General features: G+C 40.6%; 1 protein-coding gene across 3 annotated transcripts in view; it reads left to right on the forward strand.

The window, feature by feature from the left end:
* The window catches only part of ATG2B (autophagy related 2B), a 72,967-nt gene that overhangs the window by 46,761 nt on the left and 10,531 nt on the right, over window positions 1-15,675 (forward strand). For all 3 annotated transcript variants that reach the window (XM_059056089.2, XM_059056090.2, XM_067027811.1), the window contains exons 29-36: window positions 1,210-1,351; window positions 3,545-3,747; window positions 4,481-4,707; window positions 6,134-6,242; window positions 7,189-7,383; window positions 8,199-8,300; window positions 13,751-13,829; window positions 14,946-15,153. In XM_059056089.2, coding sequence (XP_058912072.1) covers window positions 1,210-1,351; window positions 3,545-3,747; window positions 4,481-4,707; window positions 6,134-6,242; window positions 7,189-7,383; window positions 8,199-8,300; window positions 13,751-13,829; window positions 14,946-15,153 — 1,265 coding nt within the window. The remainder of the gene's footprint in view (window positions 1-1,209; window positions 1,352-3,544; window positions 3,748-4,480; window positions 4,708-6,133; window positions 6,243-7,188; window positions 7,384-8,198; window positions 8,301-13,750; window positions 13,830-14,945; window positions 15,154-15,675) is intronic.

Raw genomic sequence — 15,675 nt, forward strand, 5'->3', positions numbered from 1 at the left:
CAGGAATTAGTATTATTACCAGGAGACTTATTTATGATACTATCGTTCATATTTGTTATCTATAATTCTATCCAGTTTTCAGTATACTTTCTCATATGTGATTTCCTCTTACCCAGTGCAGTTGAGAGGTTAAAGATTATCATCTCTGTTTAGTAGATGAATAAGTTAAGACCCAGAGAATTTAGGTAATTTGCCCTAATTAGTAGCAGACACAGCAACAATATGAAGATATTTGGATTCCCAGTTCATTGGCTTCTTATACCCCCAGCTGCCCTCTCTGCCCTCTCATATGTCCAGATAGAACAATGTCCAGTTTGTTTAGCATTTACTTTTTTTCAGTCTTTTTGTTCTTCTTCATGGCCTCTTCTGTGAACAGAATTCTCAGTCCCCTTAGGTCAATAGATCCTTCAGTAAGGGTCTGACAGGCCTTGCATTATCTTTCGTTCATGCTGATCTTACACCTCCTTTGTGTTACACTTCTGTTTTTGTTTCCGTGCTTCTGCTGTATTCTCCCTGATAATGAAGTGATTTATGATACTCTCTCTCTACTGTTTCTTCTCTTTTATTCTCCAGTTTATTAAAAGTTATTTTGAATTATCCCTTTCAAGTGAGATCTTTCCATTTTAGAGTCATGCTGCCATTTTAAAAGCATGATTTGGATTTAGTGAATCCACAATTCACTAACAAAAATGGTTAAGCATCAATGTTGGAATTGAATTCCACAAATCACTTTTCAGTAGATTTCCCCTCTCATGTATACCCCCTACTGTCTTTAGGTGTCTATTGGTTCCAGAAATGAGGCTCTACCTACAGTGGCTTTGTCTCAGAGGGTGAAGGTCATGGCAGCCATCAGGTTTGAGCAGATCGGACTCTACAGAGAGACCCCCCCCCCTCCCCCAGCTTCACTGCAGTGTTTTTCACCTTCCTTCTCTTCGAATGTATTACCTCTTCAAGATTCAGTTTACTGTGCCGGCTTTGAGATGATAACACATTTATTTCTATTTGCCAGTAGTTGTTGGGGTGAAAATGCTGATACTAAAGACTTAAAATGAAAATATAACACCTGCTGAGAGAATATAGAAAAATGAATGTGTTCCTGTTTTTGGTGTTTTTGTGAAATGTAGTATATTTCTAGGACAAAATAAACGTTGAGTAATTTGCTTTTTAGAGCATTTTCAAGTTGATTTTAATTAGGGTTTTTGGCTGTAGGTAGATTGCACTGGTCGGTCATCCTCACGTTGTCCAGTACTTCCTGAAGCAGATCAACAAATATTACGAGATTTGATGAGTGACGCTATGGAGGAGATAGACACGCAAGAGGCTGCCGCGTCTGTAAAACCACAGTCTAACGGTGAGACACACCAGGACTTCTTCCTGGGAGCTGTGATGTTGTAGTTGAGGCTGACATGCTTGTGTTCTTACAGAGTCCTCAATAAGTAGGTTACTAAAGAAGAGACAGGTCTGAGTTTTGGTGGATATTTATTAATCAGTCAGCTTGTGTTTGTTGAATGTTTAGTAGATAAATAATACTGGCCAGAGTGTTGGGAGGGGGCGACAGATAAAATGGAAGACAAGGCTTATGTTCCCTGGGAGCTCATGGTCTAGTGCAGCAAACTGGCACTGAACCAGACTGAGGCTAGTGCTCAGAACCATCGAGAGGTGATATAAGAAAACACCTCAGAATGTAGTGTACACTCTAATCACTGGTTGGAAAGGATTTGGAATCCCTTCATTAGACTTCAGTGAAAATGAGATTAGTTAGCTTTTAAAAAGTGTGTAGGACCTAGGCGTGTAGAGGGGAGAGAGAAGATAGTCTTGGCAAGGTCACTAACATCAGCAGAGGCCCAGAGGCGTGTGTGAGCCTTAATGATCTAGTAACTCAGGCTATTAATACTGGAACAAAAGTTCCATTCTTGTCAAAAAGAATTAGGCCATAATGTTAGAGAAGCAGGGAGGAACCAGACAGAGAGCTTTAAAGCCAAGTGGAAGCATTTAGATATTTTGAAGTATCTATCTAAAAATATTTTTTTCTAATTGGCTGAACATAGCTATTTCTATATGTGTGAGATCTTAATTTTTAAAAGTTATTTCATAGCGTTATAGAAGTTTAGCATTCAATGTTGCTTTCATTCTAATTTGGAATAAATTAGAGCTAAGGAAGCAAATGGGAACTTGTAGTTCCCTGTGTGCTAACATTATTTGCAATAGGTGTTAGCAGCTAACCTACTCCTGTGGGAAGGAATGTTTAATGAATATTTACTGAGCAGCTTCAACACACAAGACTCTGTACTGGACATTGAGCACTTACCAGGATGCGCGGGTTCAAAGTGCTGCCGCAGGCGAGTTTAAAGTCTAGTCTGCGAGCCTTCTTAGTTCACGTCACAGGGTTTGGCTTGAATGAATGAATGGAGAAAGAATTAGTGAATCTATGGAATTCCCTGGCAGTCCAGTGGTTAGGACTCCATGCTTCCACCACGGGGGGCATGGCTTTGATCCCTGGTCGGGGGAACTAAGATCCCGCATACTATGCGGTGCGGCCACACACAAATAAAATAAAAACAAAAGAATTAGTGAATCTAATATATAATATAAATGTATAAAAAATATATGTTCACATACAGATTTTTGCACACATGCGGCCTTTTGTGAACTTCATATTGTGAGAGCTACCTGAGAACTGGTGTCCCATTTGGGTATCCAGTGCCCCCAAGGAGTCTTTTTATCGCTTGGGATCATTCCCTGGCCTAAGACATGCTTGGCAACCGTTTCCCCCACCCCTTCCCCGAGCAGAGATTTCCTATAGTTTTAGGTGAGACGCTGCTGGATGTAACTATTTCCCCTCCCCTTGCTATATTGTCCAAGGATTTTCTTCCAGAACTCCAACTACAGCACATAATTGTCAATATGAAATTCTGGCTAAAATGGAACTCCAGTCCACACTAACTAGCTGCTGTTGAATTCCTGAACTTCTCTGACACTAAATAACTAAGAGGAGACTGTCCGTAACTTTATGAGTCCATCATTTACTGTTTCTTAGAAAACTTCATACTTACTTGTCTTTTTATTAGTAGTCAGAAGGTTATTGTAAGAAATAAGCGAGATACTGTTTTTTTAAAAATTTTTGTCTGCGTTGGGTCTTCGTTGCTGCGCGCAGGCTTTCTCTGGTTGTGGCGAGCGGAGGCTACTCTTCGCTGCCGTGCGCGGGCTTCTCATCGCGGTGGCTTCTCTTATCGCAGAGCACGAGCTCTAGGTGGACAGGCTTCCTTGGTTGCAGCATGCAGGCTCAGTAGTTGCGGCACATGGGCCCTAGTGCGCACGGGCTTCAGTAGTTGCAGTGCAGGGACTCAGTAGTTGTGGTGCACGGGCTTAGTTGCTCCATGGCATGTGGGATCTTCCCGGACCACGGATTGAACCTGTGTCCCCTACATTGGCAGGCGGATATTTACCAATGCACCACGAGGGAAGTCCAAAAATGCTTAATAAATGTTATTGTTGTTGATGTTTAAAATATGCCAAAATTGAATGTCGTAAACTTTTCACCTAGGTGTTTTGGATGAAAAATCTCAAATTCAGGGGCCATGTTGTTCAGACCTCTTCCTGTTTCCTGATGAGAGTGGAAACGTGTCCCAGGAGCCTGGGCCCACTTGCGCCTCATTCACACACCACTTGATGAGTGATGCGGTGACAGGCGTGCCCACAGAAAATGACGACTTTTGCATTCTTTTTGCACCAAGAGCAACCATTCAGGTAATAAATTGATGATATGATTAATGTCTTAAAATAGTGTTATAAATTGAATTGACCAAAGGGCACCTGAAAAGATTCTTTAGGTTTTGTTAACTCTTTACAATTCAGAATGACTTCCTTTTGTAATTTACTCTTGAGACTTTGTAAGTGTTTGTTATACTTTGCTCTTTTTATGAACATCTCTCAGACTCTACTTGCAAAGTCTCCCGCATTGTTTATTGAACTACAGAGGAAGTGTGTAGTAAGATGCCTCCTCAGGGCTGTGAAATCAGACGGCAGAGAGCAGTTCTGCACAGACTTGTTAACACAAGAATTGGGAAGGATAAGATGTGATTTGTGAGAAGGCTGATGCTTGTTTAATGTATATAATTTCCTTTTTAGAGTCATGCTCACATTGAGAAAGCATGGTCTGGATTTAATGAATCCACAGTTCACTAAACAAAATGGTAAAGCGTTGAATCTGTATCTTTTTCTTGTCAAACAAATAGTAAAAGCCAAATCGTAGACTTTAAAAATTTCTTACGGAGTGATTCACATAGAAGAGAGAGTTCATTTTATTGTTAATAAAGCAGAGTATCTTATGTGATGACTATCGTCAGTATTTATTATTCCACTTCATATATTGAAATTATTAGAAAGAATGCAGAAGCAAGAAAGCCCCTTGAGATGCGCACCATAATCAGTGATTTCTACTTAAATAAGAGAGTATGTGTTACCTCTTCCTTTGTCTTAGGAGAAGGAAGAAGAACCAGTTGTAAAAATAATGGTTGATGATGCGATTGTGATAAGAGATAATTATTTTAGTCTGCCTGTTAAGAAGACAGATACGAGCAAAGCCCCGTTACACTTTCCTATTCCTGTAATTCGGTACCTGGTTAAAGAAGTCTCCCTTGTTTGGCATCTTTTTGGAGGAAAAGATTTTGGAACAGCCCCTCCTGCTTCTCCAGCTAAAAGTTATATGTAAGTTAATTTCTACATAAGTTTATTTGGCAGACCAATATACTCTCTTTGTTGCGGCGCACAGGCTTCTCTAGTTGTGGCACGTGGGCTCAGTAGTTGTGGCACGAGGGCTTGGTTGCCCCACAGCATGTGGGATCTTAGTTCCCCAACCAGGGATCGAACCCACATCCCCTGCATTGGAAGGCAGATTCTTAACCACTGGACCACCAGGCCAATATATTCTTTTCACTAAAAATACATAGAATTTATCCTTTTAAGAATTATTAATAAGTAATATGAAAAACTGTAATTTAAATGTTACTCTTTTAATGTTAAATTTTTGCATTTGAAAACTTGTTTGCATTCTTTGTATTTTTTTCCTAAAATACGATGACTTAAGCCATTTCCATTCAGCAAAATTTTTCGGGTACCTACCATGTGCCAGAGCCTGTGTTAGAGGCACATTCATTAAAATGAATACTCCCCAGACCCTGTCCTAAGTTCAGAAGGGAGAGAGAGGTACGTGAGCCAATGAGGGCAACGAAGCGAAGTGTGTGCGTCAGGAGGTGGGGACCATGCGTGCCCCCGATTCTCTAGCACCCAGCGGGGTGCCCAGCACAGAGTGGATGCTGCTGAAGTACTGCCGTTAATGCTGCCGTTAGTGAGTGTGTTGTTCCATGGTTCTAGAAGGGAACTGGGTGGAAAGATGAGGCAGAGACTAGGGCAGACGCTCTCAGTGGAGTGGGGAAGGTCAGGAAAGGCGTCACGGGCTGGGAACCTTTGCCACAGCATTGTAATGACTTTTTCTATTTAAAAGTGCTTTTTAAAAAACCAATTTTACGGGGCTTCCCTGCTGGCGCAGTGGTTGAGAGTCCGCCTGCCGATGCAGGGGATGCGGGTTCGTGCCCCGGTCCGGGAGGATCCCACGTGCCGCGGAGCGGCTGGGCCCGTGAGCCGTGGCCGCTGAGCCTGCGCGTCCGGAGCCTGCGCTCCGCAACGGGAGAGGCCACAACAGCGAGAGGCCCACGTACCACAAAAAAAGGAAAAAGAAAAAAAAAAAAAACTTACAACTTCACTATAATTCTTTTCCATGTTAATTGGAATTTCTAGGATTTGTCCTCTCCTCTCAGGGGTTTCTGAAATAATAAGGAACCTACAGGGAGGTCTCATCTCTAAGTCTATCTTGTGATATGCACACCAACATCATAGTTAGCGTTTTCTATAGTTTTAAATATTTAGCAAGTAAGTGATTGCTGTAACGGCAGTAATAACATATATGTTCTCAATGTCTCCAAGGGATAAAAGGTGCGGTTTTGATTTATAGCAGTACAGTTTGTGGCAGTGTTTTGCTAGCTCTGTAATCCTATTTTCTTTTTTCATCCTGTTACTTTTTCTGGTGTCATTCATTGCCTTTCTTTTAACAAAAGGTTTTATTTTTCATTTATAGTAGTCCCCACAGCTCTCCTTCTCACACGCCTGCAAGACATGGACGTAATGTGGTATGTGGGGGAAAAGGAAGAAACCATGACTTTTTAATGGAAATACAGTTAAGCAAGGTAATGTGACATTTTTGAAAGGAAAAATCCACCGAAGTAGGAGCATTAGTGGGCGTTCTTTGGTTACTCCTTGTCCCCTCCCCCGTGTGGTCTTGGGGTGTAAGTGGAAAAGTGCAGGGGTCTTGTATAAAAGCTCTTGCCCCTTTTTTTTTTCTCAAATATTCTGAGAAAATTTAGGGTTTTTGTTTTTGTTTTCCTAGGCTACACCTAGAGCAGTGTCTCTCAGAGTTGAACAAGCATCAGAATCCCCTTGAGGGCTTGTTAAAACACAGGTTGCTGGGCCCCAGGGTTTTTAATTCAGTAGGTCTGAGGTAGGGCCTATGAATTTGCATTTTTAATGAGTTCCCAGGTGACTGTGATACCACTTTACCCAGGACCGTGCTTGGGGAACCACTGCGCTGGAGTATGTCTCTGGAAGGCCTGCCACTGGATAACACACAGGTCTCAGGTCCTTTGTGAGCGTCTAGAGACCAGTAGGCCAGGCTGCCAGTGCCACTGATGCAGTTAATTCTGTCAGCTTGTCTGGGATGGTGCCAAGGGTCGAACATTAGGGAGCTTAGCATAGAAATAGTGTAGTGAAGACAGCTCCGTATACCGAATTGTACATTTGCGCCCTTTTGGAACTTGAACCTTGCCTCCAAGCAGTTTCATAGGTATGCAAGATAATAATTTTATGACTTACGCCTATTGAGTGTTTTGCTTGAAAAGGATAGGGATTTTAGCAAGGTCAGATAAGAAATGTCAGTCAGGCTTTTCCTTGTATGGTCCTGTACACATGGATTAATAAATAAATACGTGAACAAACGTAGGAATGTTATGCTGTTCTCTGAAAGTGGAATCGAAAGCTGAGCATTCAAAGAAAATGAGTGATGTTTTACATTTTAAAGAGAAGATCTGATTTAAAAAAAATGTAGAGATTGTTCTGTGTTCTTTCTCTTCTGTAAAGGTGAAGTTTCAGCATGAGGTCTACCCCCCATGCAAACCAGAATGCGATTCTAGCCTCTTGGAACACCCGGTCTCCCGGCAGGTGTTCATTGTGCAGGATCTTGAAATTCGAGATCGTCTGGCAACGTCACAAATGAATAAGTTTTTGTACCTGTATTGCAGTAAAGAAATGCCTCGAAAAGCTCATTCCAACATGGTAAGATTTAAAACTTCATATATTTTGTTGTATTCGTTTCAGAAAAGTATTTTTATTATATCTAACTGCAGATTTATTTTAGATTAGGGAAAATTATGGGATTTTTTTTTCTCATTTTTATACGAAAATCCCTTTTAAATACACTGCTTAAATTTTATGTTTTAAAAATTATTTTGCATGTTGTTTCTATAATTGCCAGTATATCAATAACCTGAGGAAAACCAGAAGTCCATAGTGATCTACGCAAAACACTTACACAAGGAATTCCCTGGCGGTCCAGTGGTTAGGGCTCCGTGCTCTCACTGCCGAGGGCCCTGGTTCGATCCCTGGTTGGGGAGCTAAGATCCCACAAGCCACGCAACGTGGCCAAAAAAACAAAACACTTAACACAAAATATTTAAACGAAACCGTTGGCAGTATTCCACATTTCTAACTTTTAAATTTTATGAGAATAGAAATGATGAGCTCAGGACTTCCAGAAGAAAATGTCACAGAAGCTGCCTTTGGAGTATGGGTCTGTGGGTTCGCTTCTGGGGCTTAGCTGACTCCTTTGAGACTGCGAGTACAACAGTATCATTTGCGTTTTTTCCTCTAAAGAGAATTCATGTCTTTCCTCAGATTCTTGAAAGAGTGTGTGACCCCAAAAAGTTAGATTCAGGATCCTAAGGAAAGAGGGTAAACAGTTCCACTTTTTGTTCTGATATAGGGACTAGATATAGGATTTTTCCCCCTCTTTTTTGCTTTTCTTTTTTTAAATGAAAACAAGGTCATATTATCACTAGGGAGAAAACGTGTGTGTGTGTCTCACCTTGTAGCTGACGGTGAAAGCATTACACGTGCGCCCGGAGTCTGGCAGGTCACCGCAGGAATGCTGCCTCAGAGTGTCACTGATGCCACTTCGCCTCAACATCGACCAGGTTTGTATTACAAGCATAATGCATGGAATTACGTTTCAATACGCCTCCCACGTTCAGAATGAGAGATTTAATTTAGTGGAATTATGTTTATTGTGATTTAACTTTTATGGAAGTTGCATAATTAAAACAGACTTCTGCTGGTAAAGAATAGGGCAAATTCATTAGCTGTTTGGAATCTGAATTGTTAGTGAATCAACGTTGTTAGATTTTTGTCCTCCGGTTTCCTCCTCACTGTCTACATGACATAGCTCTTGATACCTGCTTCACATGTTCTCTGATCTTTACATACGTACTCCTAATGCAGATATACAGGTGTTTTCAGAGGATGAAAGGACTCCTCGATATACACTATTGCAAGATATAGGGGATTGTAGTCACAGCGTCTGGAAGAGAGTCTCTCTGCCCTGGGCACAGTGACAAATTAGTAAATTGGCGCTTGAACAGGTCACAAACAAAGCAGAGATTTATAGAAAGAGGTAAAGAACTCCACCTTTCTATATTCTAGCAAGTCCCCCATCAAATGATCCTGGGTTTTGCCTTCCCAGAGAGCTGTTTAAGGCATAGTTGGTGTTTTACAAGCTTTGTTCGGTGTATGAAGATGTGATACTTGGTAGTAGTGCAGTGTAGTGAAGAGTGTGGGTTTAGAGTCAGACCTGGGCTTAAATCTCAGTTCTCTTTTACTAACTGTGTGGCTTTTGGTAGGTAACTTAATTTCCCCAAGCCTCAGTTTCTTCACTGATAAAATGGAAAAAGTAATAATACATGTAGCATCATTGTTTTTAAAATGAGGATTAAAGGAGACTGGTGTATGTAAAACATTTATCTTGGTGCCTGGCACACACTGTTAACGATCAGAAGTGTTATTAGCTTGTTATTATTATTAACTGAAGCATATAACAACTACAGAAAATAAATGGAGTTTTTATAATAATCTGCTTTTGAAATAACACAAAACCCTCCCCTTATACCTTATATATTGGTGTGAGCTCAGGTTTGGAAGTAGAGTATATGTGGGGTGGTATTATTTGTTTGATTAAATAACATTGATTGAATAATGTCGATTCATTATTTAAATAAGTAATAGATGTATCAGGGATAATCGAAAGTAATATTTATATTGTAGACAAAATATAGGAATATCTCAGAGAACATGTATTGTGAAGTACAGAAGTTTAGCACAACTTTATGTTAATATTTGTAGCTTCTGAGCTGGGTCAGTCTTGCCAGTGAGTATTTTAGATTTATGTTTTCTCATTATGAGATGAATATCTTTTGAAACCCATATATATATATATATATATATATATTCCGCCCCCCCCCCCCGGTACGCGGGCCTCTCACTGCTGCGGCCTCTCCCGTTGCGGAGCACAGGCTCCGGACGCGCAGGCTCAGCGGCCACGGCTCACGGGCCCAGTCGCTCCGCAGCACGTGGGATCTTCCCGGACCGGGGCATGAACCCGCGTCCCCTGCATCGGCAGGCGGACTCTCAACCACTGCGCCACCAGGGAAGCCCTGAAACCCATATTTTAATTTATCCATATTGGCTTAGTAGGAATATGATGACGTATTTATGGGAACTTTGATCTGTGAAAATCACCAGTGTGAACAAGAATTTGAGTGAGATTTATCTTCATGGCATGACTTTGCCAGACTTATCAAGCCCAGTTTTCTTTAATAGACCTTTTTAATACTGAGCTTAATTTCTTCTTCAGAACTATAAAGCATTATGATTTTCAATGGAGAAATATTAATCTTAGCAAAAACAATCAGGGAAATAAATGTTATGACTAAACTGAGGAGGAATGGGAAATAATTCCCCAAGATACGGGATCGAGGGAAACAAAGCCATGCTACAAATATATATGCCTTAACTAGGAATATTATGATACAAAAGAGTCCTTTCTAGTTTGCATCTTCTAAGATTGACATACCATACCAAATGGTCATCTGAATAGAAAGCCAAATATTTGTGCTCTTTAGTTTTTCTTTTGAAAACATATCAGTTGATGCATGAGAATGCTTTGAGTAATATTTTTCTTACCAAGCATATCTCTGACTTTATCTTCACTGGATCATAGACAGTAAGTATGAAAGCAGTGTGTTGTTTTCTCTTGTTTCTAAGAAGCTGCATTGCTGTTGAAGCCCGGTGCAGTTGCTTGTGGGGCGCAGCGTACCCGTAGGGCAGGCAGGACACTAGGCGGATGGAGTGATTGCCATGTAGGGAGCTAAGTAGATGATGGAGGTGGTGTAACTAGGCGATTTGAGATGTGAAATCTGAAGGGGCCAGATTTCCTGGTCTGGTGTTCACTGAACCGCCTGGAAATCTGTGTAGGGAAGATAGGTTAATTCCAAATCATTTGCTGAATGCCAGCGTTGTCCCAGGTCCGAAGTAGGATGCTGGGAATACAAAGAGGAAGAAACATCCCGTCCTCAGAGATCTCTGTTTAGTGGGGAGACAAAAAGACAAATGACTTTAATGCCCTGTGATGAAGATAAGCATTAAGATGTGTCCCACCAGAAGAGGCTCCTAAGCTGGGCTGGGAGTTTGGAAGATGAGGGGTGAGCAGTAAAGGCTTTCTGGACGAGGTGACAGTCAAGCTGGTTCTTAAGGAATGTAAAATTATGAATTTTTGTAAAGGCGTTGAGAGCCTAATTCAGGTTGTGAGATGCAATGTGAGGCCGTTGGGTGGGGCGGGTGTTTGGCTGAGGTTGGAAATGATGAACATGTAGCAGTACCAGTTGGCGTGTTTGTGACTTTTTTCAGCGTCACCTGAGCATGACATTGAAAGCATTTCTTTCCACACCTTAAGTCATATCGCACTGTTAATATCCTTTACCATAGGACCTTAAAGCTAGAAATAACTATTGTATAGTGAAAGTTTAACATAAATAATAAACGATATTTTTTAAAGTTTAAAAATTGATTTTATTGAAGTGTATTTGCATATAATAAAATGCAGAGATTTTAGGTATACAGTTTGAGCTTGACAAATATTTCTTGTTTTGGCTCTTAATGAATAAAGCTGCTGTGAAATTTGTGCACAAGTCTTTTATGGACATAAGTTTTCAGTTTTCTTTGGTAATTACAAACCGAATGTCTGGGTCATAGAGTGGATGTGTGTTTACCATCATGAGAAGCTCCCGAATAGTTCTGCACAGTGGTGGTACCATTGTAGGTTCCCATCCGTAACAGATGAGAGCAGCAGCTGCTTCACGCTCTGACCAAACTTGGTGTTGTCTTTTTAATTTCAGCTATCTTACTTGGTGTTCATTTCGGTTTTAATTTGCATTTCCCTGATGACTAATGCTGCTGAGCATCTTTTCATGCTCTAATTTGACATTTGTGTATCTTCTGTTTTGAAGTGTCTGTGTCTTTCTAGTTTTTTTTTTTTTTAAGTGATTTTTAAAAATTTTATTATTTATTTATTTATCTTTGGCTCTTTGGGGTCTTCGTTGCTGCGTGTGAGCTCTCTAGTTGCGGCGAGTGGGGGCTACTCTTTGTTGCCCTGCGCGGGCTTCTCATTGTGGTGGCTTATCTTGCAGCGGAGCACGGGCTCTAGGCACGTGGGCTTCAGCATTTGTGGCTCGTGGGCTCTAGAGCTCAGGCTCAGTAGTTGTGGTGCACGGGTTTAGTTGCTCCGCGGCACGTGGGATCTTCCCGGACACCAGGGATCAACTCATGTCCCCTGCATTGGCAGGCAGATTCTTAACCACTGCACCACCAGAGAGATCCCTGTGTCTTTCTAGTTTTAACATTTTTTTTTTTTTTTTTTTTGGCCGTACGCGGGTCTCTCCCGTTGCGGAGCACAGGCTCCGGACGCGCAGGCTCAGCGGCCACGGCTCACGGGCCCAGCCGCTCCGCGGCACGTGGGATCCTCCCGGACCGGGGCACGAACCCGCGTCCTCTGCATCGGCAGGCGGACTCTCAACCACTGCGCCACCAGGGAAGCCCATCTTTCTAGTTTTAGAGTTAGGTTGTTTGTCTTATTGAGTTGTAAAGAGTTCAGCGTAAATACCAAAATCAAACATTTGGAGAACATTTAGAAAAGCTGATGATTAGTATCCCTTTGTCTGTTGTTTGTAGTAAAAATGTGTAAAAACCACTGTCTCTTCAGTCTTCCCTTTTTTTTTTTTTTTTTTTTTTAAATAAGAGCACATTTATACCTGGAATTTTCTTTGTTTTTTTTTTTGGAGGCAAAACATTCATGGTATTAAAATATCGCCATCTGGTGGCCAAAGGATAACATTTTGTATACTATTAACTGTCAACATGTAATATTTGATATATGTAAATATACACATATATAGTGATTTATAATAAATGTATGTAGTGTAAATAATATATAACTATATACTTAAATACATATGTGTAAAGCATAGTAATATAATGAACAATTCATGAACTTACTTCCCAAATGCAGAACCAGAATATTTCTAATACTGTTGAAACCACCTGTTGGTTCTTCAGTTCTAGCCCTCAGTCTCCCATATGCCATGTTGTCTGGAAAAATACCTTTCTAACTTCCATCATTTATACTTGGGACACGTGTGATCAGTAGTAGAGCGGATCCTTTGGACTTGCCAGTCAGGCACTTGGTGTGCTGCCACTTACTGTGACCCTGTATTTCACTTTCACATTGCGATTTGGTACAATAGTAATGTTTTATATTAATTTAAGTTTTTTAAAATGGGAGGGAAGAGTAAGAAAGGACAGGCTCAGGTATTTAATTTTCATATTCTCCAGAATGGATTTGTCAGTCTCAGTAAGGCTAAACGAAGCTGCTAATCACGGGCAAATGTGGCTTTGCACACACAGCACCAAGAACGGTCCAAACCCTAGAATTTCAGAAAAGACCACACCGATTGGGTGATTTTATTTATTTTCAATTTTTATTTTGAATATCATGTCTAATGAAGAAAATGTTTAAGGCAATATAACACAGTGGTAACAGCAGAAATAAGACATTAAGATCTTTTAGGGCACATCTGAGTATCCAGTACTGGCTGGCTGCTGTTATTGTTTAGTAAGATCACCGCTACCAATTCAGAGTGAGAACTAATGCCAAATTAAGAATGAGACTACTATATTTCTAAGAAAACCAAAATGTACTTTGATTTAGAAATAGCAGTTTAATTTCTAACTTATCTGTCTTAATTTCTGTATCTATAATTTAATTTTCTCAGTTGTGAGAATTAACAAGGAAGTGTGTGTGTGTGTGTGTGTGTGTGTGTGTGTGTGTGTGTGTGTGTGTGTGTGAGAGAGAGAGAGAGAGAGAGAGAGAGAGAGGGAGAGAGAGGGAGAGATTGAGAGTAGGAACAATGCTTGGTACAGAGTAGGGGCTGAATAAGTTATAGCTGTGTATGAACAATGAGTGAAATATAAGACTTCAGGATACTTCGTTTCATAGTTTTAGAACCCTTTTAGTTATAATTACATCTCTCAATTTTAGGATGCCTTGTTCTTCCTGAAGGATTTCTTCACAAGTGTTTCTACAGAAGTAGAGCTTCTCATGGCTCCAGATCCAGAAGGTATTAAATATGTAGAGGTTGAAAAAGTCTATAACAAGTACTTGGATTGATTTTGATTGTTATGAGGCCTCTTTGAGAATGTACTTACAAATCTTTATCCTCATCTATATAAATGTGTTCTGTGCTCATTTTTGTTAAGTTGTACAAATGTAGTTTATGTAAAAGTACAGGAGTCCCCCCTTGTCCTCCAGAAGTACCTTCCAAGACCCCTAGTGGCGGCCTGAAACTGCACATAGTACCAAACCCTAAATATACTAATTTTTTTCTTTCTATACGTACATGCCTATGATAAAATTTAATGTATAAATTAGGCACACTAAGAGATTAACAACAGTAACTAGTAATAAAATAAAATAATTATAACAATATACTGTAATAAAAGTTAGGTGAGCATGATCTTTCTCTCAAAATATCTTGTACAAAGTTAATGCCTTTTCCATCTTAACTAAGCACTTGTCATGCACTGTGGCCATAACCTTTGAGGTGCGACAGCAAAATGAGCGTGAATTTCTTTTTCCTTCATCACAATTTTACAGATTTGTTCTTACTGTAGATCTTGGCAGCCTGAGCATACGGTTTTTTTCTTCCTTATTAAGTCAAGAGCTTTCACCTTTTCACTTAGAGGAAGCATGCTGCGGCTTCTCTTTGGTGTATCCGAATTGCCAGCATCGCTGTTCTTGTACTTTGGGGCCGTTATTAATAAAATAAAGGTTGCTTAACACAAGCACTGCAATACCCCAACAACAGTCGACCTGATAACTGAGACGGCCGCTCAGTGACTCACTGGTGGGATATGCTGGACAAAGGGATGGTTCACATACCAGTGGGTTAGAGTATGATGATGCAAGAGTTCACCATGCTACTCAGAATGGTGTGCAGTTTAAAACTTAGGAATTGTTTATTTCTGGAATTTTCCATTTCGTATTTTTGGACCACAGTTGATCTTGGAAAGTGAAACTGAAGATAAGGAGGGACTACTGTAATTATTTAAATGGTGAAAGATTTCTCTAGCGGTAGTTGTATTTATTAAATGTAGCAAAACAAGTTAAGTGTAGATTGATTTAAATTGTTGCTTTAAAGAAGTATATACCTAATTTTTCAAATGTGGACTTTCAGTTAAAAAGTCTCCTGGAGCTGATGTCACCTGCAGTTTGCCAAGGCATTTAAGCACCTCAAAGGAGCCAAATCTAGTTATTTCCTTCCCTGGGCCAAAACAGCCTTCCCCAAATGGCAGTGCCAATTCAGTGCAAGTGGTCAATGGGGAAGAAGAGAAGGACTTCTCTGCTGAAGAAGCGTCGTTTAGTGATCAGCCTGTGTTTTTTAGGTAAATCATTTAATTTTGATAACAAATGAAGTTATTTTAGAGTATGAAGGTTGTTCTTTAATGTGTTTGTGTACCAGAAATCATGAGGTCGCATCAGCATTTCTGTGCACTGGCAAATCATCAACTGGTGTATTTATTTATATGTGGGCCCCACCTACTTGCACCTCCCATTTACACATAGTAACCCTGGCTCACGATTCATCCTCCTATTGATTCTGTAGCAGGAATTTTCTCTTCCCCTTAGATTCTTCCTTCTTTTTTCCTCCACCTGTCCCTCGCTTTCCAGTCACTTATTATGGCCTGTTTGTGTGTCCTTGAACGTGATGCTGTCCTTTTCCCTCAAACACCTCACCTTCAGCATTCCTCCCTTTTCCCTTACGGGGATTTTCTGTCTACTTTCTCTGCCCTTCTCTATCACTGTTGTGTCCTTCCTGACCTGCCGCTAACTGGCTGAGTTGGAATCATCAGGAAACCCGTGTCCCTGTTGACTATAGCCGACAACTGGCTGGCTGTATGTACATT

This window comes from Kogia breviceps, chromosome 3 (assembly GCF_026419965.1).
Source record: "Kogia breviceps isolate mKogBre1 chromosome 3, mKogBre1 haplotype 1, whole genome shotgun sequence".
Taxonomy (NCBI): Eukaryota; Metazoa; Chordata; class Mammalia; order Artiodactyla; family Physeteridae; genus Kogia; species Kogia breviceps.